General features: G+C 42.6%; 1 protein-coding gene across 1 annotated transcript in view; it reads left to right on the plus strand.

Moving 5' to 3' along the window:
* LOC124015275 (VPS10 domain-containing receptor SorCS3-like) overlaps positions 1-19,828 on the plus strand; it is a 244,171-nt gene that overhangs the window by 184,387 nt on the left and 39,956 nt on the right. The window contains exons 6-10 of the mRNA XM_046330397.1: positions 3,295-3,359; positions 4,644-4,762; positions 8,871-8,960; positions 9,485-9,664; positions 14,036-14,182. Coding sequence (XP_046186353.1) covers positions 3,295-3,359; positions 4,644-4,762; positions 8,871-8,960; positions 9,485-9,664; positions 14,036-14,182 — 601 coding nt within the window. The remainder of the gene's footprint in view (positions 1-3,294; positions 3,360-4,643; positions 4,763-8,870; positions 8,961-9,484; positions 9,665-14,035; positions 14,183-19,828) is intronic.

Raw genomic sequence — 19,828 nt, forward strand, 5'->3', positions numbered from 1 at the left:
CCTATCTCGAAGAAGTTAAGGAGGCTTTAAAGAAGGGAGAACTACCTGCCTCTCTGAAGCAAGGGGTTATTACTCTTATACCTAAACAACAAAGGATCTCTTAAATATTGATAATTGGCGTCCAATCACACTCCTAAATAACGACTAAAAAATGATAGCCTTAATCATTGCCAAAAGGTTAAAGTCTTGCTTGAATGATCTTATTGATGAATGTCAATCAGGGTTTATGAAAGTGAGTCATATATCTAATAATCTGAGGTTGGTGTTAGACTTGGTTGAGTATTGTGATCTATTGGATGACTTCCCTGTTATCCTATTTTAGTTTTTTTTAGAAAGCATTTGATAAAGTAAGTCACAATTTTATCTTTGATTGTCTTAAGCATTTGATAGTTGGTCATTTTTTTGTTGATGCTATGAGAACTCTGTATAATGGTGGCAATAGCGGTATCAAACTCTGTCATGGAACAGCCTCGAGGTTTAACATTTACAAAGGAATACGACAAGGTTGTCCAATTTCTCCTTTTTTATTTTTGTTAGGATCTCAAATTTTATGCTCATTAGTTCATAAAAGTCCATTTGAAGGCATTATAGTCCAGGCCAGAGAGATCAAGATATCCCAACTGGTGAATGACACCTCACTTTCTTTTGAAAAATGTGTCACAAGCTAGATTAGCATTGGATATTGTGAAGCAGTTCTCCAAAATCTCAGGTTTGGCATTAAATCTTTCCAGCGCATGTGACAAACTTTGATTTGATTTGATTTGAATAACTAGTGTTGCTGGTGTGAAATTCTGTGTACCATTCTGTTAATTTCCACTGTTGATATGATTGGACTATGATAAATCTACATCCACAGTGTCACCATTTCACATTCTGCCTCTCACATGTCACATAAATGCTGTACATTCATAAAATAGGAAGATACTGTATAATTTGTCATCTCTCATCCAATCACATTGGACCACCCCCATTCTGAGGAAGTACACACTCATCATAAATGTAGCTCTGAATTTATTCTGCCTCATTGCTTTCATTCCTAGAGATGTAGGAGATGCTGTGTGTGTGTGTGTGTGTGTGTGTGTGTGTGTGTGTGTGTGTGTGTGTGTGTGTGTGTGTGTGTGTGTGTGTGTGTGTGCGTGCGTGCGTGCGTGCGTGCGTGCGTGCGTGCGTGCGTGCGTGTGTGTGTGTGTGTGTGTCACAGTTTGGATCACCACATTATTTTCAGAACTTGAAATGTCAGCATAAATGTAGAGAGGATTATTTATTCAAGCTTTTATTTCTTTCATCACATTCCCCTTGGGTCAGAAATTTACATACACTCAATTAGTATTTGGTAGCTTTGCCTTGAAATTGTTTAACTTGGGTCAAACATTTCGGGTAGCTTTCCACAAGCTTCCCACAATAAGTGAAATTTGAACCATTCCTTCTGACAGAGCTGGTGTAACTGAGTCAGGTTTGTAGGCCTCCTTGCTCGCACACGCTTTTTCAGTTCTGACCACACATTTTCTATAGGATAGAGGTCATGGCTTTGTGATGGCCACTCCAACACCTTTACTTTGTTGTCCTCAAGCCATTTTGCCACAACTTTGGAAGTATGCTTGGGGTCTGTGTCCATTTAGAAGACCCATTTGGAAGACCCATTTGCGACCAAGCTTTATCTTCCCAACTGATGTCTTGAGATGTTGCTTCAATATATCCACATACTTTTCCATCCTCACGATGCCATCTATTTTATGAAGTGCACCAGTCCCTCCTTCAGCAAAGCATCCCCACAACAAGATGGTGCCACCCCTGTGCTTCATGGGTGGGATGGTGTTCTTCAGATTGCAAGCCTCCCCCTTTTTCCTCCAAACATAATGATGGTTGTTATGGCCAAACAGTTCTATTTTTGTTTCATCAGACCAGAGGACATTTCTCCAAAAAGTATGATCTTTGTCCAGATGTGCAGTTGCAAACCGTAGTCTGGCTTTTTTTATGGCAGTTTTGGATAGGTGGCTTCTTCCTTGATGAGCGGCCTTTTAGGTTATGTCGATATAGGACTCATTTTACTGTGGATACAGACACTTGTGTACCTGTTTCCTCCAGCATAATCATAAGGTCCTTTGCTGTTGTTCAGGGATTGATTTGCAGTTTTTGCACCAAAGTATGTTCATCTCTAGGAGACAGAACGCGTCTCCTTTCTGAGCTGTATGATGGCTGCGTGGTCCCATGGTGTTTATACTTGCGTACTATTGTTTGTACAGATGAATGTGGTACCTTCAGGCGTTTGGAAATTACTCCCAAGGATGACCCAGACTTGTGGAGGTCTACAAAAAAAAATGTTGAGGTCTTGGCTGATTTTTTTTTTTTCTTCCCATAATGTCAAGCAAAGAGGCATTGAATTTGAAGTTAGGCCTTGAATTACATCCACAGGTACACCTCCAATTGACTCAAATGATGTCAAATAGCCTATCAGAAGCTTCTAAAGCCATGACATAATTTTCTGGAATTTTCCAAGATGTTTAAAGGCACAGTCAACTTAGTGTATGTAAACTTCTGACCCACTGGAATTGTGATACAGTGAATTATAATTGAAATAATCTGTCTGTAAACAACTGTTGGAAAAATTACTTGTGTAATGCGCAAAGTAGATGTCCTAACCGACTTGCCAAAACTATAGTTTGTTAACAAGACATTTGTGGAGTGTTTGAATAATGAGTTTTACTGACTCCAACCTAAGTGTATGTAAACTTCTGATTTCAACTGTATGTATATTATTTTAATCTGTCCAAATTAGTCCACTATACCCATTCAAATGATATAATACAGTGATATACAGTACAGTGATTCTAACTTTAATTATCTGACACAGCCTTGCAGGTGTACAGTGCCAGACAAAATAAATACAATATGTAGGTTGTTGCGCATATACACTTTTGTGACAGATACCACTTTTGGTAGAATAACAAACCCACAGTGTCTGGTTGTTGCTGAGGGTGATGTGACATTTTGTTATACAGCTCTGGGGAGAACGTCCTCACATGGAAAGGCATTGCTATTTTATTGACATCACTGTTGAGACATCGCTGAAATGAGACGTCTATATCTGGAGTAGAATACCTCTGCTGAGACACATCTCCCTTTGTTTATTGTCTTCTTCCCTCCTCTTCCTCCCTCCTCCGCGCCGCTTCAACCCTTCTCGTCTCCTCTTCCTCTCTGTCTCCCCTGCTCCTCTTCCCTTCTCCTCATTACTTTACCCCCCCTTCCCCCTCCTCCTCTTCATCATTCCTGCTCTCCTCGACTTCTTTAATCCAGGTCTGTAACGGGTCTAGACAAGGAGTCAGATCTGGTTCACATGGAGGCACACACCCCCAATGGACGTGAGTAGCACTACACACACACACACACACACACACACACACCCTCAAACACACCTCTCTTTTTCTCTGTCACACACACTACAGAGAAATGCCCCCACATTCACAGTCCAATTATCATCCCTCTAACGATAGAAGAGAGCGAGAGTCTGTCAAGGAATAAATTCCACCCTGGGTTTAGAGCGTTGTGTCCCAGGGGAGAGATGGTGGATTTCCCCACTGATAAATGCAGTGCACGATACTTGATTAATATGGCCTTTTCCTCTCATCCCTCTCACCCTGGGAGTGTCAGCTCCATAACTCGCCACGGCAACACCACCCAAGGTCATCCATAGGTGAAATTGTGAGATTGTTTATTCTAGCTATATCCAGCTGCTGTTGTTAGAGCCCCGGGATCAGAGACAGTTTAGTTTTCTGTACACAGAGAATGATCATTGTTGATCATGTTGAGTAGTGACAAACCTACAACTTTACATACTGTAGTGTATGAAACAATCACCATTATAGAATGGAAACCACAACATACTGGTCAAATTACAATTATATATATAAACAGTCAGTACACTGTCACAAGAGTAATGGCATCTCCTCTATTGCATGTCAATCACAAACCATACACAATTTCCCCTCAAGTTCAATTCATGCAGACATATCGCCACGGTTTCCAGGCATCCTCACGTTCCCGAGAATAGGGGGCCTGATCCTGTGGTGGAAATTCTAACCAAAAGGAGAGAGACTGTATTCCTCAAAACAACCTTATAATAAGATCTGCAACAACGGAGCAGTTCACTATGCACTTCAACAGTTGTTGCAGTTGAGGCCCAACGAACAATGTCCGGTCCCAGCTTTTATACAGAGGTACATCCTTTTTGTACACGTGGCAGTCAGCAGATAGTGTGTTAAAGGCAATTAGTTGTCTGTGCAGATTTAGATAGCACAAGGTTGACAGCCCGAGGGCTCAACCGTCTAACTGCATTCACAACAACAAACGTTATAATGTGCTCCTTTCTGCAAGTTTCCGTACTTGTGACTTCCTGTCGATAGTAAACCCACAGGGTGTCACATGCTGTTGTCCCACCCAAACGGATTTTAGCCAGATGTCCAGTCTTATGACTAAGTCACACAAAGACAAGTTTGTATCAGGTTTGAAGAAACACTAGCATATAAAAATAGACTATTCTTAAGCAGTAAAACATGGGAAAGCATGACTAATTTGGTAATTTTCCACAATAATCCACAGCTGGATGAATCCAGATATCCAGTAATCCCTATCTCCTCATTTTGCAGGTATACAGTATGTAACATGCCGGGCTCTAACATGCTCAGAGCCCAACAGAAACTATCCCTTCCCTGGATACATCGACATCAGCTCACTGGTGGTCCAAGATGACTATATGTTTATTCAGGTAAGGCTCTGTCTGAGGAGAGTATAATGTACCATATTGTATGTTTACCATGATGCATTGCATAGGATAAGCATCGTTAGCCATTGATATTATTGGCATTTGTTATGTGTTACGCACAACTTGGTTTGGCTAAGACTGGGAGGGGATTTGCATATTTTACAGCACAACATGCAACAACTTGTCCTCCGCAGGTCTGAGAAAATGGTATGATAACTATGAATATTTATGATGAATTGTTATGTTTACACATTGTATGAACGGCAGTATGTTCTTGATTAGGATAGATATGGGAACCATTGATAGACGCAAAGTTTTTTAACTGTTAATTTTGCATTCAGACCCATTGACTTTTTCCACATTTTGTTACTTTACAGCCTTATTCTAAAATGTATTTCATTTTTTTCCCTCATCAATCAACACACAGTAACCCATGATCACAAAGCGAAAACGGTTCACATGTTTTTTTTGCAAATGTATAAAAAAACTCAAACAGATAACTTAAACACATACGTATTCAGACCCTTTGCCATGGGACTCGAAATTGAGCTCAAGGTGCATCCTGTTTTTATTGATCATCCTTGAGATGTTTCTACAACTTGATTGGACTCCACCTGTGGTAAATTAAAATTGATTGGACATGATTTGGAAAGGCACACACCTGTCTATATGAGGTCCCCCAGTTGATAGTGCATGTCAGAGCAAAAGTCAATCAGTAAGGTCAAAGGAATTATCTGTAGAGCTCCGAGACCTGATTGTGTCGAGGCACAGGTCTGGGGACAAGTATCAGAACATTTCTGCAGCCTTGAAGAACACAGTGACCTCCATCACCCTTAAATGGAAGAAGTTTGGAACCACCAAGACTATTCCTAGAGCGGGACGCCCGGCCAAACTGAGCAATTGGGGCAGAAGTGTCTTGGTGAGGGATGTGACCAAGAACCCGGTGGTCACTCTGATAGAGCTCCAGTGTTCCTCTGTGGAGACAGGAGAACCTTACAGAAGGACATCCATTTCTGCAGCACTCCACCCATCGGGCCTTTAAATTAGAGTGGCCAGACGGAAGCCACTCCTCAGTAAAAGGCACATGACAGCCCGCTTTGAGTTTGCCAAAATACACCTAAAGGACTCTGTGACCATGAGAAACAAGATTATCTGGTCTGATGAAACCAAGACTGAACTATTTGGCCTGAATGCCAAGCGTCACATCTGGAGGAAACCTGGCATCATCCGTATAGTGAAGCATGGTGGCGGCAGCATCATACTGTGGGGATGTTTTTCAGTGTCAGGTATTGGGAGACTAGTCAGGATCGAGGGAAAGATAAATAGAGGAAAGTACAGAGATGAAAACCTACTCCAGAGCCTCAGACTGGATTCACCTCCAACAGGACAAGACCTTAAGCACACAGCCAAGACAACGCAGGAGTGGCTTCGGGACGTCTCTGAATGTCCTCGAGTGGCCCAGCCAGAGCCCGAATTTGAACCTGATCTAACATCTCTGGAGAGACCTGAAAATAGCTATGCAGCGATGCTCCCCATCCAACCTGATAGAGCTTGAGAGGATCTGCAGAGAAGACTGTGATAAACTCCCCAAATACAGGCGTGCCAAGCTTGTAGCGTCCTACCCAAGAAGACTCTAATCTGTAATCACTGCCAATGGTTCTTCAACAAAGAACTGAGTAAAGGCTCTGAATACTTTTGTAAATGTGATATTTCAAGTTGTTGTTTTTTATACATTTGCAAAAATGTGTAGATTGATGAGGGGAAAGAAACTAATAAATCAATTTTAGAGTAAGGCTGTAACATAAAAGATTTTGGGAAAAATCAAGGGGTCTGTATACTTTCCAATACTTTGTCATTTTGACCTCCGAACCTTGACCAGTTGTTACGCTGCATGGATATTTTATTTCTAACCACACATTCTGTATAAAGAAAAGGCACCTCGCGTGACATATGTAAAATATGTCAAATCTGCAAACCTTTTGTTTGAACCTTCATTCGAGAGTCTGCATTTGCACACTATTCTGATTCAGATGTGAAACCTAGGGAGTTTTATATTCTTCCATACCAGTCCCCCTGTATGTCATATTAATCATCATTTATGCAAGAGACAGACATCTGGTAATGTGCTGAATTCTAAGCAATGCTGGTGCAATTTTTGAGGTCATGTTTTAAGTTCCCTCCCACCGCCTGAATATTATTTACTTTGACATTGTGCAAATGAGGATGCATGAATTTAAAAGTAAACAGTTAAATAGGAATAATTATCCTGACAATCCAGTCCATTATAAATAACTTTTCCATCCAAATTGAACTCCAAAGGACTACCTTGCTGTTTGAAGTATTTGAAGGGGAGAGTTATGGATGTATTTCTATTAGAACATGAATTAGGGGCAGAAGGTTTTCCAGGTCAGGTCACATGGTCAGGGAAAATTCCTGGTCCTAACTATTTCAATTAGAGCCAAAACGTTTCCCTTGAGGAAGTGGCTTGACCAGGAAAACTCCAGGCTCTTTTATTCTGTGTCAGCGGTTCAGGAATAACTCCCAGCCCTAAACCTGATGCCTTGGAAAAACTCATCTAGATATAGCCTAAGCAGGGCCAAGACTTCTTCAAATTCAAGTCAAATTTTCTGGAAAAATACAGGTTCTACACATGATTGGCTTCATTCTGCCAGAATAATGGAAATGAAGATTTCTGCTTTATTGCCGTGCCTGAGGCAGCACTACAGACACGGGTTCGATCCCGGGCTGTGTCACAACCGGCTGTGTCCAATGGAGCCATGAGTCGGATTTCCTTGCCCTGTCGCGCTCTAGCAACTCTTGTGGTGGGCCAGGCACTTGCACGCTGACTTCAGTCGCCAGTTGTAAGGTGTTTGACCGGACACATTGGTGTGGCTGGCTTCCGGATAAAGCGTGCAGTGTGTCAAGAAGCAGTGCGCCTTGGCAGGGTCATGTTGTTTCGGAGGACGCATGGTTCTTGACCTTCGCATCACCTGAGTCCGTATGGGAGTTGCAGCGATGTTACAAGACTGTAACAAACCAAAAGGAGACCTCGAAATTGGGTAGAAAAAGGGGTAAAAAAAAGAACAACCAAAATAAGTTCTGTGATCTAAGAGATCCCTCAACTATGTTTGACCACACTCATACGTCTCCCTAATTAAACCCACAAACACTCAACCTATACCTCCTACCGCATCTTCAATTCAGGGAACCTACAAAGTTTTGTCGCGTTGCATCACAACCGAATGAATTCTATGAAAGTGGGTAATGAAAATTCAATCATCCCAATATCTCTTTCAGTTCTCTCTCATTGAAGTGCACTTAGACGCACACTAAGAGGCCTAATTAGTTCTGTCTTATGATAATGATCCTTTTTCACCTCCCCTTTTCCAAACCAGAAAGCCAGCAGCTGGTTTTATGGATTAACTATCGATTAATGGAGTTACGAAAGAGGCAGTGGATTAAATAAATTGCTCCCTAGTACTGGCGCTAGGACAATCACACTTTTGTTGACGGAAATTGTTCTCCTGTCCTGAGAGTCTCCGAAGCCTGTGCTCTAATTACAGGTTTCTAGCACTTTCTTCCCCGCTGGCGGTGTTTGTACTACATAAGCTAACAGCAGCTAACAGCTCGAGTGTTTGCTTGCTGAGGCGCTGGTATCATTAAGGACGACTTTCCTAAGACAGGCCACTGAGCATTGCTTTGGAGAGAGTAATGAGGCTATTGATTGTCACTACGAGATATTTACCCAAGTCTACCTTTCACACCACAAAGAGCATCGACAACAGGAGAGGACGTGAGAGGAGCAGTTTCCTCTGTATGCTAGCCAGGAGATCTTATTGTTATTTTCTCAATTGAAACATCTGGAAATAGACATTTAAATGTCTTATGTGTCAATGTTCCTCCCTGACAAGGAAGTATATGTCTTTACGTCATAAACAATGTCATGCATGTTCTCTTGGTTGAAGGTTGCAACATGAGTAATGATTGATACATTTATGAAGTTTTTAGATGAATCCAAGTAGTTAGTTCACGTGATGTGTACTGTAGCGCGGACACATTTTACAATTGAACACAAAGGGAATACTCAGTGTCTTGGCTCAATGTGTTCCAGGTTACTACAGCAGGACAGGCCAGCTACTATGTGTCCTACCAGAGGGATCCATTCCTCAAAATCAAACTGCCCAAATATTCTCTGCCTAAGGTAAGCAACATTCATGTTACAGGGATAAACACATGCCTCCGGTGATACATACAGTAGAACAATTATTCAGATTGAATACTTTGTTTTTCTTTCTTACTTTTTAACTGTGCATTGTTGAGAAGGGCTCGTAAGTAAGCATTTCACAATAAAGGCTACACCTGCGGTATACATAGAATGGGACAAATAAAATTTTATTTGAAGTAACCAACAATTTCCCCCTTTGTTTTCTCCTGTCAACAAAATGACTTAGCTCTAGAAATATCTGTAGCAGTGCTACACAATAGTGTGTAGTCTCATAGTGTGCAGTCTCACTCTTCTATTGCAGCTGTTAATAGACACTATATGTTGTGTAGAGAACATTGGCAGCTATAGTGTTAAACATTCAATATGCACACAGGACCTGATCTTGTGACGCCCAACACATACTCGGCAACTTGTTATACAACCCCAACCCCAACCCACAAGATCCATCATCTCTTAATGAATCCTCGAACCTCTCCAACCCCTCCATCCTCTGTCACCAGGACCTCCACATCGTCAGCACAGACGAGCACCAGGTCTTCGCGGCAGTGCAGGAGTGGAACCAGAACGACACGTACAACCTGTACCTCTCCGACACCCAGGGCATCCTCTTCACCCTGGCCATGGAGAACGTCAAGACCACCCGTGGCCTGGGGGGAAACCAGATGCTGGACCTGTATGAGGTAAGTGTCCACAGTGTGTTTGTGTGTGTGTGTGTGTCTGGAGAGGGGGTGTGCGCACGCAACCGGACTGGTAGTAGCCTTGTTAATAAGTCCCTATGTCATTAACATTCATTGCGGCTCGTCCCCCCCCCCTCCTTTTTTTCCCTCTTTCTCAGGATGAATCTCCAGTTTATCACCCAGACACTGGCAGGTGTGATGGAGGGAGGTAGAGGAGTGAGATATGGGTCTGATATTCAGAGTCAGAAGTCATGAACAATGTTTTTACTACTGCTGCTGCTCATTCTAACATGTGTGTTAATGGTTTACAAAAAGAGAGTTAGTATTAAAATGAATGGTCATACCGAGTGGGTAAAACTGGTTGAAGTTACGCCAATCCAGTTTTCCATTCAGATTGATGTTATTTTAACTAGTTTAACCCTTTGGGTATTTATGCATGTGCTAATCACAAACTGTTATAAACTGAAGTTATGCTGTATGTATCGCTGCAAAGTTTCACTTTACTCTTCTTCTTTCTGAAGAGGCAGACTATTGCTCTGGGTTCCTCTGAAAAAGACTAGATATAACTCTGACCAAAGTACTTTGTAGGAGTCCCAAGTATTGTTTAAACAAACCCTGGAGTGTTGGCCTTCAGAAGCCCAATGGCCTCAAAGACTAAGAGAGGAATCATTCTCTAAGTACTTTGAGCTCAACAGGGAACAGAGAGACTGAGTGAAAGCAACAGGCTTTTACTCTTCTCCTTGGATTGTCAAATAATGAATTGCATTTCGTCAGTATTCTCTCACTTTCTCTTTCTCAGTCTTTCTCTCTCACAAATAAATTATATTATTCACTGGAATAAAACCCTTTCCCCCCACTTTGGACTAATGGGAGTAACATGAGTGTCAGTGGGAGTCAATCTGGACAATCTTCCCTTCAATCAAAAAGTTTTTCTCTAACTCCCAGTCGACTTAGCCATTTAGTGTTCGGTTTTTCATTCAATCCATTTCCCAGAGGTATGAACTTCAACACAAAATATTACAGAACACCCTAACAGCCCAGTGATGAACTACCTGATTCCCTAGTCAGAGCTACAAATAGCTTTTGAATGAGTGAGTGTTAGGAGGGAGGGAGGGAGGAAGGGATGGAGAGAGGGTTAGCTAGATGATTTAGGTAGTGCAATGGTCATGATGAGGATGCTCCTTTCTGTTAGCCTAGCGGTGTGTATGTATTAGCTCTCTGCCAACCCTCTTAACCCCTCCCCCCATTTCTTGCTGTTGCTAGCTAATTTGCCCTGGGATTTAAACATTGAGTTGTTATTTTACCTGAAATGCACAAGGTCTTCTAATCCACACATAAAACGGCCAACCGAATCATTTCTAGTCATCTTTCCTCCTTCCAGGCTTTATCATCTTTTAATTTATACGGTGATTGGCATCTACACTTTTACTACAACAACCGGCAAAACATTTTGTCTTTCAATCACCCACGTGGGTATAACCAATGAGGAGATGGCACGTGGGTACCTGCTTCTAAAAACCAATGAGGATATGGGAGAGGCAGGACTTTCAGTGCTATCTGCATCAGAAATAGAAAGGGAGTTCTATTTTAGCCCTTGGCGTCGCAGACGCTCGTTGGCGCGCGCGAGCAGTGTGGGTGCAATAATTGAATAACATGGATTTCTACATTTATTTTGCGACGCTCGCGCACGTGACGTGTCCAGTCTGGTCACCATGTCAGGCGCCACTCCAGAATGTTCCACAAGTGTTCAATGTGGTTGAGATCTGGTGACTGAGACGGCCGTGGCATATGGTTTACATCATGTTCATGCTCATCAAACCATTCAGAGACCAGAGATACTATATATGACAGCCACACATAGGTCTATACATATTACTAGATATCACTCTCAGAGGCAATGAGACATTGATGCCAATAATCATCATAGTAATGTACTGATGGCTATCATTATTAGTACGGTACAAGTTTTGATTTAGTACCTAGTTAAAATATTAGCTTGCAGGAAGTGTACTCTGCTGTTGCCAGGGGCAAGGTGGACAGCAGTGTTTTTTTTAACCTTGTACCCTACCTCACCTGTTCTCCCACTGTGATATATCTTGACAGAGCTAATATCTCCATCAATACTGTAGTACCAGCCTACACTCCCTTGATATTACACCTCTGACTACAAGTTGCTATACCAGAGTGGAGATCTCAGTCCCTGTCCTTCACTACAGCAGGGACCCTGTTCTTTCTACAGCAGGGAAGTAGGGACTGTGGGTGGAAGATGTGACAGAGGGATGGGTGTGGGGACGACGACAAATAATTACCGCTGTGATTGACACGTCTGGTCAGGGGAGGGAGGGCCCCATCCCGCCTCATTAGCTGTGTCAATCCCAGGTGGCCGTTTTTCGATGACGATGTCAAACGTGGCGCCTATTAGTGCCACTTATACTGATAAGGTGATACGACTGAGGGTCCTCAATGTCTGCTGCAGTATCTTATTTAAAGCACAGTCGTCAGGTTTACCCCAATCACATTTCCATCCTGGATGTGTTATCGTAGAAAGACAGTTTGACTAAGGAGGCACGGAGCCATTACTTCTCTCTCTCTCTCTCTGTTTCTCTCTCACTTTGTGAGTGGATGTGACAGTTTATCAGTTTTAACTTCCAGCGTGGTAATGTTGTCACAACAGTGGTGGGCAGTTGATGGGGACGCAATTAAAGGGAGATAATTAAAGGAGACTGGTTTCGTGACCAGTCTGATGTCTGTCAGAATAGCTGCGGGAAGATGTTTGGGGTTTGGGGTGCTGAGAACTTTTTGTTGACTGTGGGGTTGCGGGGATTATTTTTGCCCACGCTACAAACAGCTGTAGCAGCCCGCTAATACAAGACTAGTAAAGGCCCAGTGCACTACTTTTGTGAAAAAATTTAATTTTATATATATACAGCATATATACACTACCGGTCAAAAGTTTCAGAACATCTACTCATTCAAGGGTTTTTCTTTATTTCTACTACTTTCTACATTGTAGAATAATAGTGAGATCAAAACTATGAAATTGCACATATGGAATGCATGGGATCATTTCACTAGAGGTACCAGCAGCCCAAATAAATGTTTCAGAGTTCAAGTAACAGACACATCTCAACATCAACAGTTCAGAGGAGACTATGAGAATCAGGCCATCATGGTTGAATTGCTGCAAAGAAACCACTGTCAAAGGACACAAATAAGAAAAAGAGACTTGCTTGGACCAAGAAACAGGAGCAACGGACATTAGACAGGTGGAAATTTGTCCTTTGGTCTGGAGTCCAAATTTGATATTTTTGGTTCCAACCGCCGTGTCTTTGTGAGACGCGGTGTGTGTGAACGGATGATCTCCGCATGTGTATTTCCATCCATTAAGCATGGAGGAGGAGGTGTTATGGTGACATGGTCTGTGATTTATTTAGAATTCAAGGCTCACTTAACCAGCGTGGCTACCACAGCATTCTGCAGCAATACACCATTCTATCTGGTTTGGGCTTTTAATTAATTTTTTTATTTCACCTTTATTTTACCAGATAGGCCAGTTGAGAACAAGTTCTCATTTACATGGGATAAACAAACGTACAGTAAACAACACAATAGAAAAATGTATATACAGTGTGTGCAAATGTAGTGAGACTCGGGAGGTAAGACAATAAATAAACCCTCAGAGGTAGTAATCACACCTGTGGGGAGAGGGGCATAGTGGAAATAATTACAATTTAGTAGGCTTAGTGGGACTATCATTTGTTTTTTAACAGGACAATGAACCAACACACATCCAGGCTGTGTAAGGGCTATTATTTACCAAGAAGGAGTGTGATGGAGTGCACAATCCCCGACCTCAACCAAATTTAGATGGTTTGGGATGAGTCAGACTGCAGAGTAAAGGAGAAGCAGCCATCAAGTACTCAGCATATGTGGGAACTCCTTCAAGACTGTTGGAAAAGCATTCCATGTGAAGCTGGTTGAGAGAATATCAAGATTGTGCAAAGCTGTCATCAAGGCAACGGGTGGCTATTTGAAGAATGTATTTTATTTGTTTAACACTTTTTTGGTTACTACGTGATTCCATATGGGTTATTTCATAGTTTTGATGTCTTGAAAACCCTTGAATGAGTAGGTGTTCTCAAACTTTTGCCCGGCAGTAGATATATTTGTATTAAAATTAAAATTACAAAAATTTCAGGGGGTGTGGCAGCACCCTCAGCACCCCTACTTCCCGCAGCTATGTCTGTCAGGGGGCATTTTGGGTACTGTTTAGTGCCCAAAAATAAAAATAAAAAACATAATGTAATCTGTTTTGGTGGTTGGATTGGCTGGTTTTAGTGTCTGTTTTAGATTTTGTTCTCTATTTCTCCCTAGGTAGCAGGTATCAAAGGTATGCTGATCGCAAACAGGAGGCTAGACAACCAGGTGAAGACCTACATAACCTACAACAAGGGCCGTGATTGGAGGTTACTGCAGGCCCCGGCGACAGACTTGGCTGGCAACGACATCCACTGTATACTGGTGAGTTATACTGATGCTAACGGGGAAGGCTCATCGCTGTGGTAATCAATCATGATCTAAGACTGCCTGAACTCTTTGAGGTGCTTTCCCAGACCCAGATTAAGCCTAGTACTCAAAAGATAATCTCCATTCAAAGTTTATTTTAGTCCAGGAATATGTGTTCAGCTCCCTTCAAGTTATGTACATCAATGATAACAGTCGTGTTACATTACAGGCTCAAGGAAGTTTGCTTACTCATCTTAGTGGTTGGGGAATTACTTTACGTAATCACATTTAAGCTATGATATCAAGACGACCTGTGTACACACTCCTTGTTATTTACAGTTGTTATTAATTTAGGTGCCCTATCTTTCCTTTTATCCCACGTGAGGCGACTGTAAAGGATAACTATGTAGCAGTAGAGTTCATACTGTTTATTAAAAGCCTAGGGAGGCAATTGTGGGGGCTGCACACCGTGCGCTGAGTGAGGTACAGGATGAATACGATTGTGCATTTATGTAATATTTAAATTACAGATTCTATTTGATTACCCTGCTAAATCCTGTTTCCCTTGGTGTCCTTACAGCAATGTCATACTATGAGCTGGCAAAGAAGAAAGAGCTCTTTTTTTTTTTGGGGGGGGGGGGGGGCGCGCACTGTGAACAGATATAATTGACTTTAGTTGTCGGCTCACCCCTGAGACTTTTTAAATTATTTGTATTTTTTTATTTACCCTTTATTTAACTAGCCTAGGTCAGTTAAATAAATTATTATTTACAATGACGGGGGCTGGGGAAAAAGGAGTATAAAAAAACAATACTACACTGCATAAAGAGAAACACAAGACCACAATACAGCATGGCAGCAGCACATGACAAACCAGGATGGTAGCAGCACAACATGACAACAACATGGTAGTGTCGTGTCTTTACTGTCATTAAATTAAGACTTTTAGTTTTTATCAAAGATTCTCTGTAATTAGTATTATGCAATTCAACTGATTAATCATGTAACTGTAATTAACTAAGAAGTCGGGACACCAAGGAAATATTCCGATTATAAAGTTATAATTTTCCAAATATAACTTTTCATATCTGATCAATAGTCTTCTGATTAATGAATTATTCTTTACCTCATGTTAGTCTCATTCCAAACGTCGTAAATTTTTGTTATCTGCACAAACCCAGTCTTCACTGTCATCCATAAGTCAATTGTCTTAAATAATTGATTTATTAACTAATTAAACAATCACAGAAGTGCACAAACAAACAAACAAACAAAGTAAATATGGTTACAAGAAATGATAGGGGAATGTGCCCTAGTGGGCTAAACCGGCATGGCGGCTTTTTGTTCAAAAGGGAAGTGGAGGTCGATTGAGATAAGACAACACACAGTTGATAATTATAACAATTGAAATGCTAATCCTTTGCACATGAACGCTCACTCATTCGGGAACAATTGCAATCAATATACAGTGGGGCAAAAAAGTATTTAGTCAGCCACCAATTGTGCAAGTTCTCCCAAGTTCTCCCAGGAGAGAGGCCTGCAATTTTCATCATAGGTACACTTCAACTATGACAGACAAAATGACCAAAGAAATCCAGAAAATCCAGAAAATTACATTGTAAGATTTTTAATGAATTTATTTGCAAATTCTTTGTTCTCTATGAAAATTCACTCTGTCTCTATACTGTGGCCATGTGGAGATAATCTCCTCCAGGAATTTACGACCTCTCTCTGACCACAGTAGCCTGGGTGTAGGAGACAAGGGGAGGGGGATGGGGCTTTCTGTACCCAAAGATGGCAACGTCATGACAGGAGCAACACAACATGGCAGCAGCACTACATGGTTGCAGCACAAAACATGGTACAAACATTATTGGGCACAGACAACAGCATATAGGGCAAGAAGGTAGAGAACAATACATCACGCAAAGCAGCCACAACTGTCAGTAAATATGTCCATGATTGAGTCTTTGAATGAAGAGATTGAGATAAAGCTGTCCAGTTTGTGTGTTTATTGCTGCTCCTTCCAGTCGCTAGCTGCAGCGAACTTAAAAGACAAGCGACCCAGGCATATGTGTTCTTTGGGGACCTTTAACAGAATGTGACTGGCAGAACGGGGGTTGTATGTAGAGGATGAGGGCTGCAGTAAATATCTCAGATAGGGGGGTGAGCCATAAGAGGGTTTTATAAATAAGCATCAACCAGTAAGTCTTGTGACGGGTATACAGAGATGACCAGTTTACAGAGAAGTATAGAGTGCAGTGATGTGTCCTATAAGGAGCATTGGTGCCAAATCTGATGGCCGAATGGTAAAGAGTATCTAGCCGCTCGAGAGCACCCTTACCTGCCGATCTATAAATTACCTCCCTGTAATCTAGCATGGGTAGGATGGTCATCTGAATCACGGTTAGTTTGCAGTTGGGGTGAAAGAGGAGCGATTACGATAGAGGAAATCAAGTCTAGGTTTAACTTTAGCCTGCAGCTTTATATGTGCTGAGAAAAGGACAGTGTACCATCTAGCCATACTCCCAAGTACTTGTATGAGGTGACTACCTCAAGCTCTAAACCCTCAGAGGTAGTAATCACACCTGTGGGGAGAGGGGCATCCTTCTTATCAAACCACATGACCTTTGTTTTGGAGGTGTTCAGAACAAGGTTAAGGTTAGAGAAAGCTTGTTGGAGACTAAGAACGTTGTGTAGAGTGTTACACAAAATCCAGGGAAGGGACAGCTGAGTATAAGACTGTATCATCTGCATATAAGTGGATGAGAGAGCTTCCTACTGCCTGAGCTATGTTGTTATTATAAATTGAGAAGAGCGTGGGTTCTAGGATCGAGCCTTGGGGTACTCCCTTGGTGACAGGCAGTGGGTGAGACCGCAGATGTTTTGACTTCATACACTGCACTCCTTGAGAGAGGTAGGGTCTACCGTATGAAAAGCTTTGGCCAAGTCAATAAAAATAGCAGCACAGCATTGCTTAGAATCAAAGGCAATAGTGACATCATTGAGGACCTTTAAGGTTGCAGTGACACATCCATAACCTGAGCGGAAACCAGATTGCATAACCGAGAGAATACTATAGACATCAAGAAAGACAGTCAGTTGATTATTGACAAGTTTTAACAACACTTTTGATAAACAGGGCAAAATTTTAAAAAGTATATAACAGTTAGGATCAGCTTGATCACCCCCTTTGGTTAAAGACGCACCGTGGCTGCCTTCCAAACAATGGGAACCTCCCCAGAGAGGAGAGACAGGTTAAAAAGGTCAAAGATAGCGTTGGTGATGATAGGGAAAGCAACCTTAAAAAATGAAAGGGTCCTAACCATTTGACCCAGATTATTTTTGGGGGTCAAGTTTAAGGAGCTCCTTTTTCACCTTGGACTCAGTGACTGCCTTCAGGGAGAAACATTGTAGTGGGGCAGGGGAAAAAGAGGGAGGACTATCGGCGCTAGTCGTCTTAGAAGGGGTGGGAGATGTGGAAATGTCAAACGGGCAAGGAGACATGTGTAACAGCAGATCTCCTCTTCGTTTGAAGAGGAGTAAGGATCGGACCAAGATGCAGCATGGTAAGTGTTCATGACGATATTTTAATAAAGACAAAATGAACACTCGAACAAAAACAATAAACGATGATGTGAAATTTACAATTAAACGAAACAGTACCGCGTGGCGACAATCACACACATGGAAACAAACACCCACAAACCAACAGTGAAACCCAGGCTACCTAAGTATGATTCTCAATCATAGACAACTAACGACACCTGCCTCTGATTGAGAACCATACTAGGACGAAACAGAAACCAAACATAGAAAAACAAACATAGACTGCCCCCCCAACTCACGCCCTGACTAAATAAAGACAAAACAAAGGAAATAAAGGTCAGAACCCCAAAGGTGCGGACTCCGACCGCAAAACCTGAACCTATAGGGGAGGGTCTGGGTGGGCGGCTCTGGCGGCCCAGGAAGACGGAGAGACAGCCTGGTGCGGGGGGCTGCCACCGGAGGGCTGGTGCATTGATGTGGCACTGGATAGACCGGACCGTGCAAGCGCACTGGAGCTCTTGAGCACCGAGCCTGCCCAACCTTACCTGTTTGAATGCTCCCGGTAGCCAGGCCAGTGCGGCGAGGTGGAACCGGGGACACCATGCATAAGGCTGGTGCCATGTACGCCGGCCCAAGGAGACGCACTGGAGTCCAGATGCGTAGAGCCGGCTTCATGGCACCTGGCTCGATGCCCGCTCTAGCCCGGCCGATATGAGGAGCTGGAATGTACCGCACCGGGCTATGCACCCGCACCGGGGACACCGTGCACTCCACAGCATAACACGGTGCCTGCCCGGTCCCTCTAGCTCTCCTGTATGCATGGGAAGTTGGCGCAGGTCTCCTACCTGGCTTCGCCACACTCCCCGTGTCCCTCCTCCCAAGAAATGTTTGGGGCTTCCTCTCGGGCTTCCAGCCGCTCTGCCGTGCTAGCACCTCATAAAGCCGCCTCTCTGCTTTCGCCTTCTCCAGCTCTGCATTGGGGCGGCGATATTCCCCTGGCTGTTCCCAAGGTTCTTTACCGTCTAGAATCTCCTCCCAAGTCCATTTCTCCAAGTATCGCTGCCTCTCCTGCTGCTGCTGCCTGTTACCACGCTGCTTGGTCCTTGTTTGGTGGGTGTTTCTGTAACAGCAGATCTCCTCTTTGTCTGAAGAGGAGTAAGGATCGGACCAAGATGCAGCATGGTAAGTGTTCATGACGATATTTTAATAAAGACAAAATGAACACTCGAACAAAAACAATAAACGACAACGTGAAATCTACAAAACCCGAAACAGTACCGTGTGGCGACAAACACACACACGGAAACAAACACCCACAAACCAACAGTGAAACCCAGGCTACCTAAGTATGATTCTCAATCAGAGACAACTAATAACACCTGCCTCTGATTGAGAACCATACTAGGCCGAAACAGAAAACAAAATAGACTGCCCACCCCAATTCACGCCCTGACCATACTAAATAAAGACAAAACAACAGAAATAAAGGTCAGAACGTGACAGCATGGCTGAGTCAAATAGGAACCCTGACTAAACGAAGTGGTGATTAAAGAGCTATGTGCTTCTTGTCAGTAACAACCACATCATCAACATTAAGGGACAAGGCAGCTGTGAGGAGGAGGGTTTATTCTCCAGGTCTTTAACTGTTTTCCAGAACTTCTTGGGGTTAGACCCACAGAGAGAGAACTGCTGCTTAAGATAATCAACTTTGGCCTTCCGGATAGAGTGCACTTATTTTTCATTTAGCTGAACATGAGCCTGTCAGCCTTTCTTTAATTCTTGAGGTGGAGTAACTCTGCACCACCTCACTGTCGAACCAGGGGCTGAACGTGTTTTTAATTCTAATTTTCTCTACGGGGGCGTGTTTGTTAACAATACCACTGAAATAAAAAATGAAGGTCCAAGCGTCTTCAACAGAGGGGGGTCAAGCTGATTCTATTCCAATTTACAAAGGCCAGGTCATGAAGGAAGGCTTGCTCATTAAAGTTTTTTAGCAAGCAGCTATAACGGGTCATTTCACTAAGCAGCCTTTACGAACACTGGCTATAAAAACATTAATCACTAAGATGATTACAGAAAACAGCAGACTGATACCTATCTTTATTATTTGTG

The sequence above is a fragment of the Oncorhynchus gorbuscha genome, linkage group LG26, assembly GCF_021184085.1.
Source record: "Oncorhynchus gorbuscha isolate QuinsamMale2020 ecotype Even-year linkage group LG26, OgorEven_v1.0, whole genome shotgun sequence".
Taxonomy (NCBI): Eukaryota; Metazoa; Chordata; class Actinopteri; order Salmoniformes; family Salmonidae; genus Oncorhynchus; species Oncorhynchus gorbuscha.